This window comes from Tinamus guttatus, unplaced genomic scaffold (genome assembly GCF_059628265.1).
Source record: "Tinamus guttatus ecotype Peru unplaced genomic scaffold, ASM5962826v1 Tinamus_guttatus_pri_ptg000423l, whole genome shotgun sequence".
Taxonomy (NCBI): Eukaryota; Metazoa; Chordata; class Aves; order Tinamiformes; family Tinamidae; genus Tinamus; species Tinamus guttatus.
The window spans coordinates 3501656-3509972 of record NW_028288957.1 but is presented as its reverse complement, the minus strand read 5'-3'; the positions used below and the strand labels follow the sequence as shown (position 1 = coordinate 3509972).

At 53.3% G+C, this 8317-nt stretch overlaps 1 protein-coding gene across 1 annotated transcript; it reads right to left on the bottom strand.

The window, feature by feature from the left end:
• Window positions 1–5269: 5269 nt before the first annotated feature.
• LOC148593266 (interferon-inducible GTPase 5-like) lies at window positions 5270–6603 on the bottom strand. Its single transcript, XM_088531542.1, has one exon. It carries the CDS (start codon window positions 6573–6575, stop codon window positions 5286–5288), a length of 1290 nt encoding a protein of 429 aa, XP_088387668.1. The 5' UTR covers window positions 6576–6603; the 3' UTR covers window positions 5270–5285.
• Between the last annotated feature and the right edge of the window lie 1714 nt (window positions 6604–8317).

Here is an 8317-nt window from a genome sequence, read left to right as displayed (position 1 = left end):
TGCACTGTATAATGAGTGCAGAGGGGAAGGACACCCTGTGCCAAGAAGTCCTGCTCTTACGGAAACTCTAAGCAATTGCCACGTGGCTCTGCCTGTGGCTCAGCCTTGTGCTGAGTTCTCTGTTCTGCTGCTGCAAACCGAAAATGAAAGATTGTGCTCTTCTTCCTGGCTCTATGCATCCACACTCGCTGCAGATAAAATGGCCAGCGCTGATGCAGAGTGGCAATGGGAAATCTTTCCCAACATTTCAAAAGGAGACATAGCTGTGATAAAGGCTGTAGCTGAGAAAGGAGACCTCGCAGCAGCAGCTACAAAGGCACAGGAGATCCTGACTGAGAAAGAAAAGATCCCACTCCACATTGCTGTAACAGGGGACTCATGTGTTGGGAAATCTTCTTTCATCAATGCTGTACGTAGCCTGGAGGACCATGAGCACGGTGCAGCCGAGACAGGAGTGACGGAGAAAAAATTTATATGCACCCCTTATCCTCACCCTGATTAATCCAATGTGACCATCTGGCATCTGCCTGGCATTGGGAGTCCCAATTTCACACCAGACACCTACCTTCAGAAGGTGAATTTCAACCGCTATGACTTCTTCATCATCATCTCCTCTGGCCGCTTCTCACACAATGATGCCATTCTTGCAAAGGCCATTCAGGCTCAGGGGAAGCGTTTCTACTTTGTGTGCTCCAAGGTGGATCAGGACGTGAGCACTGAGCGAAGATTCTATGATGAGGAGGGAATTCTGAAGGTTAAAGGGAAAGAAGCTACTGGGAGCCAGCCACAGCAATATGATGAGAGGGCTATTCTGTATAAGATCAGGCAGGACTGTGAAAAGAACCTGGAACGTCTGGGCATAAGGTCCCCTCAAGTCTTTCTTATTTGCAGGGATGGTTTTAGCTTCAAGTTCCATGGTCCCAGACTGTTGCAAACCTTCCTGGAGGATCTGCCAAGTGAGAAGAAACTAACCTTCCTACAGGCCCTGGCCCACCCTTCTAAGGAGTTTCTGAGGAAGAAGAAGGAGATGCTGATGAAGCAAGTCTGGCTGAAAAGCCTTGCGTTGTGGACTTACTGCTCTTCCCATCCCTGGTCTCTCTGCAGCTCTTGATTCTACAATCCTGGTGAAATCCCTTCAAGAGTACGGCCGGATCTTTGGCCTGCAGAAACTAGCAAGGCAGGTGAACAAGCCTGTGGAGGAGCTGAAGGCTGTCATAAAGTCCCCCCTGCTCGACGAAATATCCAAGGATCTTGTAATTAAGCTGTTGACCAAGGGCTTGGGTGGTTCTGCGAAATATGTTCAGTTTTTCAAGAAAAATATTCCTGTACACTTCTCAGTGATAGGCTCTGTGGTGTCTGCAGGAACTGCTTTCTTCTGCACGTTCTTTATGTTGAAGAAATTTCTCTCTGATGTGGCTGATGATGCTGAGCGTGTTCTGCAGAAGGCTTTAGAGGGGACAATTATATATGTTAGAAATGACATATATAATTCCTCATACAGTTTCTCTGATGTCTCCAGTGCTGCATGAATCAATGCTAGACCCAAAAAGCAGTAACTTTAGTGTCATTTAAGTCCATTCTTTTTACAACCTAACCTGCATACTACATGCTTTCTTAACCAGCAGCATGAGGAAGACAAGAAGCTGAAAAAGAGAAATATCTCAATTTGTTTCTTTTGGTTCTGCACTTAACTACCCGTCCATGAAGCTCGATCATGAAGTTTTGCAGAGCAATTATGCAGCAGCATTTGTTTGTTAGGTTTGAAATCAAATGCAAGTACTGGGGTCTTCACCCACCAGGCTCCCACCCCACCAGCTCCCAGCCCCAGCTTGCACATTATTATTTTTTTTTGCATCCTATCTTTTCATTTCCATCTCCTGTTTGGTGGCTCTTAGTGAGGGGTGTAGAGGCAAGCGGGAGCCCTCTGGGTTACCCCTTCTTCCTATATGCAGCCCTCAACACTTTGGGTACACAGGGACTCACGGGCTGCACAGGCTGCAGGTAAAGCCCTTTCCTGGAGAAGCTTCATGAGGGATCATCTCATGAGAACATCTCCAGAGGTGCCTTCCACCATTTGGTCCTTCTGTGGCTGGGGTGGCAATGGTGGAAGAGGAGCATGGGCTCCTGTTTGCTCCTGAGCCTGAGGTTTGGGGCATCCCCCACTCCATCGATTTTGCCTTTATACAACCCAGGCTGGAGGTGCCCGGGGAGCTCTGAGTCCTCTTTCCCCCTCTGCTCCCAAAGGGCAAATGCTGAATGAAGGTGTCTGGTGGGGAAAGAACTTGAAATGGAGGCATGTGTTGAGAAGGGGCACAAAACCTGCCATGAGGGGCACCAGGGGAGCTCCACAAAGCCTGGTTGGGTGATCTAGGAGGCACTAAAGGTGCTTCTAAACAGAGGGATCTGGAGGGCACAAACGCATGAAAGGAGGGATGTAGGGTGGGCACAAAGATGAAGTCGGGGAGGGGAAGGGAACTCCGAGATTTGGGGTGCTCCCAGGTGGATCCACGCTGCTGACAGTATTAAAATTGCAGCTAACAGCCTGATAAAGCTTTTATTACTCTGACTTTGCTGTTGATTCCCATTCCGAGATCACCTGGCTGTCCCCTGGGCTGTGCGAACCTGCCCTCCCCTGGGAGGACCAGGGCCCCTCTGGCACCTCCCAGCCCGGTCACTGCCCCAGGAGGACCAGGCTCCCTCTGACATCTCCTGGCCCTGTCACTGCCCCAGCGGGAGAAGAGACCCTCTGCCAGCTCCCTGTCCTGTCACCTCCCGGCGTCGGTTTGGCAGTCGCCGCATGCCAGGCTCCGGTTCAGTTTCTGGTAACGCAGTGCACTCAGCCCCAGCTGGGGCCCGCCTGTAGTTTAACACAGAGCTTCAGTGGTCGCCTGGCCCTTGGCCCTCGGCAGCAACCCTGAGCTAACGCAGTGTAGTCAGCCCCACTGGGAGTCCGCTTGTTTTTTTGATGCCGTGCTCTACCCACCTGTGGATAGAGAACCCCCTCCCTGACCGATAAAAAACAGAGAACAGACCCGAGACACGTGAGTAATGGTCAACCAAAGCTGCACTTTTTATGGGTCACAGCTCCTTAATGATAACCACCTGGCATAAGGGCTGAGAAAGAGAGGAGAAACAGGGAGAGAAGAGTGAGAAAAGATGCAGAAATGAGCAAGGGAGAAGCAGGAACAGTCCCCACCTGGATTCTACGCTGTCCCATGGGCCCCTCGTTGATGGTCCTCAGTATTTGGTGGTGGGTGCGCACACACAGGCTCTTCAGTGGTGGTCTTTTATGGCAACAAATCATTCTGATGCGGTCGGTGGGCACCAATCGCCCTTGCCCAAGGCCACTCCAGTACCTGGGTGCTTTGCACCAATCACCCTGGCACATGGGTGCTTCAGTATCTGGGCAGAGGTGTGATCTTTTCGCGGTTCTTAGTGAGTCTCCTCCCCTGAAGCCTCAGTCTGGGGGAGGTGAGACTTAAGATGGCGCTGGATTTCCGAGACATTCAAAAAAACCAATGGCGGAGCCAAGTCCCACCCCACCCCATGGCTCAGAAAATCCTCCGGACGCCTATTGTGGGGCTTGCAGGGGGTTAAGAAAAAACGGTTAGCAGATAAGGAAGAGTAAGGAAGGATAAGCAGATAAGGAAGGAAAAGCTTGTGCAGCTGAGCAAGGGCTTGGGCAGCCCCATGCCTGGTGCCCTCGTCCTCGTGGGCGCAGCACTGGGCGAGACCACCAGCTTGCCCATGCCGAGGAGGCGGCGCCTCCTGCAGCTGCACGCGCTGCTGTCCCTGCTCCTGGGGCAGCACGAGCGAGCCTGGCGGAGGGAGGCAGCACCTGCGAGGCTCAGCAGAGCGGCTGCCCTTGCCTTGGCCTCGCTTCGGGGGGACACTCAGAGTGCGGCCGTGGCCAGATCCAGGAGCTGCCACGGATGGGGCACCTGCATGGCTGGCAGGCTCCCCGCAGCTGCCCTGCGCCTTCCTGGGAGTAGAGGGGAGCCTCGAGCTCGGCCAAGTCCTCTGCAGCAAGAAGTCAGAGCACGCTGCGGAAGCGGGCGGGAAGCTTCCTGTGCACGTGGCCCGAGAGGTGCAGGGCTCAGGAGCTTCCAATGCCCGCGAGGAGCCTTGCGGGCTGGGGGAGCCTGGGTGCCCCCAGGGCAGCAGAGCCCCCTGGTTGTGCGGGGCCCCACTAGCCGGCCGCTCTCCAAGGGCTTCCTGGATTTGCATGGTGGAAAGCTTTGTGCCCGCGAGGAGGGCAGCGCCCCACACGTCCCCATGCTTGTCCTTAGCGTCATGCCAGCGTCTCGCTAGCAGCTTTGTGCCCGCCCTATATCCCTCCTCCCATGCCTTTTTGGCCCCCAGCTCCCTCGGCTTAGAGGTGCCTTTAGTGCCTCCTAGACCACCCCACTGGGCTCTGTGGAGCTCCCCTGGTGCCTCTCATTGCAGGGTTTGTGCCCCTTCTCAACACATGCCTCCATTATAAATTCTTTCTCCACCAAATGCCTTCATTCAGCATTTGCCCTTTGGGAGCAGAGGGGGAAAGAGGGCTCAGAGCTCCCCGGGCACCATCAGCCTGGGTTGGATAAAGGCAAAATCGATGGGGTGGGGAAGGCCACAAACCTCAGGCTCAGGAGCAAACAGGAGCCCAAGCTCCGCTTCCCCCATTGCCACCCCAGCCACAGAAGGACCAAATGGTGGAAGGCACCTCTGGAGATGTTCTCATGAGATGATCCCTCATGAAGCTTCTCCAGGAAAGGGCTTTACCTGCAGCCTGTGCAGCCAGAGAGTTCCTGTGGACCCAAAGTGTTGAGGGCTGCATATAGGAAGAAGTGGTAACCTAGAGGGCTCCCACTTGCCCCTACACACTTCAGTAAGGATCACCAAACAGGAGATGGAAATGAAAAGACAGGATACAAAGAAAATTTTATTTGTAAGGTGGGATTGGGAGCTGGTGGGTTGGGGGCCTGGTGGGTGAAGACCCCAGTACTTGCATTTTATTTCAAACCTACCAGTGGAATGCTGCTGCACAAGTGAGCTGTTAAGCATCATCATCAAGCTTCATGGATGGCTAACTGAGAGAAGAACCAAAAGAAACAAATCGACATACTTCTTTTTTTTTAAGCTTCTTGTCTGCCTCATGCTGCTGATTAAGAAAGCATGTAGTAAGCAGGTTAAGTTGTAAAAAGAATGGACTTAAATGACACTAAAGCTACTGCTTTTTGGGTCTAGCATTGGTTCATGCAGCACTAGAGACATCAGAGAAACTGTGTGAGGAATTATATATGTCATTTCTGAGTTGTCCCCTCTAAAGCCTTCTGCAGAACGCGTTCAGCATCATCAGCTGCATCAGAGAGAAAATTCTTCAACATAAGGTATGTGCAGGGGAAAGAAATTCCTGCAGACACCATGGAGCCAATCACTGGCAAGAATGCAAAAACATTTTTCATGAGAAGCAGAGAATATTTTGCAGCACTTCCCAAGCTCTTGGTCAACAGCTTAATTACAAGATCCTTGGATATTTCATCGAGGAGGGGGGACTTTATGACAGCCTTCAGCTCCTCCACAGGCTTGTTTACCTGCCTTGCTAGTTTCTGCAGGGATTCCTCAGCCAGGCCAAAGACCTGGCAGTACTCTTGAAGGGATGTCACCAAGACTGTAGAATCAACAGCTATAGAGAGACCAGGGATGGGAAGAGCAGCAGCTCCAGCCGATGCAAGGCTTTTCAGCCAGACTTGCTTCATCAGCTCTTCCTTCTTCTTTCTCAGCACTTCCTTAGAAGTGATGCTCAGGGCCCGTAGGAAGGTGAGTTTCTTCTCACTTGAGAGATCATCCAAGAAGGTTTGCAACAGCCTAGGACCATCGAACTTGAAGATAAAGCCATCCCTGCAGACAAGAAAGACTCGAGGGGAGCTTATGCCCAGACGTTCCAGGTTCTTTTCACAGTCCTGCCTGATCTTATCTAGGACTGCCCTCTCATTATACTTTTGTGGCCGGCTCCCCGTTGCTTTTATCCCTTTAGCCTTCAGAATTCCCTCCTCATCGTATAATCTTCGCTCATTGTTCACGTCCTGATCCACCTTGGAGCGCACAAAGTAGAAACGCTTCCCCTGAGCCTGAATGGCCTTTGCAAGAATGGCTGCATTGTGTGAGAAGCGGCCAGAGGAGATGATGATGAAGAAGTCATAGCGGTTGAAATTCACCTTCTGAAGGTAGGTGTCTGGTGTGAAATTGGGAGTCCCAATGCCAGGCAGGTCCCAGAAGGTCACATTGGAGTAATCAGGGTGAGGATATGGGATGCACTCCATCGTTGTCTCCGTCACTCCAATCTCGGCTGCACCCTCCTCATAGTCCTCCAGATCACGCACAGCATTGATGAAAGAAGATTTCCCATTGCCTGAGTCCCCTGTTACGGCAATGTGGAGCGGGATCTTTTCTTTCTCAGCCAGGATCTCCTGTGCCTTTGCAGCTGCTGCTGCGAGGTCTCCTTTCTCAGCTGCAGCCTTGATCACAACCATGTCTTCTTCAGAAATGTGGGGAAGTGCCTCCCCCTCCCAGTCTGCATCAGCGCTGGCCATTTTATCTGCAGCAAGTGTGGGTGCAGAGAGCCTGAAAGAAGAGCACAATCTTTCACTTTCGGTTTGCAGCAGCAGAATGAGGAACTCAGCACAAGGCTGAGCCACAGGCAGAGCCAGGGCACCCAAGCGACCTGTGCCCACCTCAGCCTCTCACAGCCCCGGAGACCCACTAGCCAAGTCCCTGGAGTGACCCTGCAGGAAGCCAAAGTGCTTCGTGGCCTGGTAACCAGCTGGCGTAGTGGTTAGCACGGGCTCTGAGAGCTACAACAGCTGTTCCCGGAAACCTTGTGGATCTTATCCCTCCTCCTGCCCCGGGGAAGCCTGTAGGAAAGCACTGAACCAAGACAACGGCACAGTTCTCATGTGCTGCCAGGAGAGCACATGGACAGGTTGTATCTAAAGAAACGATGGTCCTCTGGAAGCGCAAAGCATCCAGCAGGGTCCAGAGGAAGCAGCTCGGGTGTGGCAGCAATACCAAGAACAAATCCGAAAGCCAGTGACTTAGGGCCGGGGCATGGAGAAGCCCAGCAAAACTGCACTGGGGTGAGAGCATCGCTCTGACCACCAGGGAGCCCAGGGAGCAGAGAAGAGCTCATGGAATCCCTGATCAGGACGAAGCACAACACAGCAGGAATGGCCACGACAACTGGCCTGACCTCCTCTGGGCACCGCGTCCTGCTCCCCTCACACTCAGACACCTCCGGGCAGCCCCAGCCCTTGTGTAGACTGGACTTGTTTCCAACATAGGAGAAGCTGGGGGCACCTCTGACCACAAGGTGCCAGATTAGAGCCCAGATGAGATCTAACAGATGTCCTGCTGGAAGCACACAAGGTCATTGCATGACACGCGTGTCCTCCAAGGACACTGAAGACCACAGAAAGCAAGACCTTTGGGGTCACAGCAAGAAGCGGGCAGGTGGGAGTGGGAGGGCACTAAAGTCCTTTCTCTTGTGTGACCATCTGCACTGGCCATTCCCAACATCCCCAGTCCCATGGACACCAGCATTCTGCTCTCCTTCCCCTCACAAACACAGGAAAACTCCCTCTCCTGCCCTGAGGACGCAGCCCAGCCCTCGCTCCCTCATACCAGGGCAGCAGTACCTGGCTCTGGCACAGGGGGTCCAAGGGACTCCCACACCTGCAGGCAGCAGCTGAGGAGCAGCAGAAGGCTCCTGCTGCCAGCACAAGCTCTGTGCTCCTGCTCTGCTGCTCCAACGGAGTTTAAATCTGCAGCCCAACATGACGTGCAGCAAGAGGGCTGCATTTGCTTTTAAGGAGGCTCCTGGCAAAGCACGAGCAGGACTCTACTCCACAAAACCCAGGTATTTCAGCTGAGGTGGCAGCAGATAAATATCCCTGCACACTAATGTCAGCTCCCAGCAGCATGGCAGGAAGGGCAGGAGGGAGATCGTGTGCATGGCCAGATACCCCGTCTGCTCCTGCCCCGCTCACTGTCCCCGGCTGTCCTGCCAGCAGTGGGTGTCCCTGGGCTCCTGGGGAGGGCACAGAGACCTCAGAGGCAGCACAGCCCCCAACAGCCTCTCCTGCTGTCACCCTTCACTGGCCCGACGCACAGGCCTCGAGCTTTCCCTGTGGTGCCCCTGCTCCAAGACATTCTGGGAATCCCAGGAAAGCCCAGGATCACAGAATCCTCTGGAGATCCACCTGCTCTGACTTCATCTTGGGAAGCAGGTCCTAGTTGAGCCTACCCACATCCCCTTCATGGCAACTCCTGCTTATTA

Coding starts and splice junctions, on each gene's coding strand:
- LOC148593266 (XM_088531542.1), bottom strand. CDS start 6,575: ATGGCCAGCGCTGATGCAGACTGGGAGGGGGAGGCACTTCCCCACATT.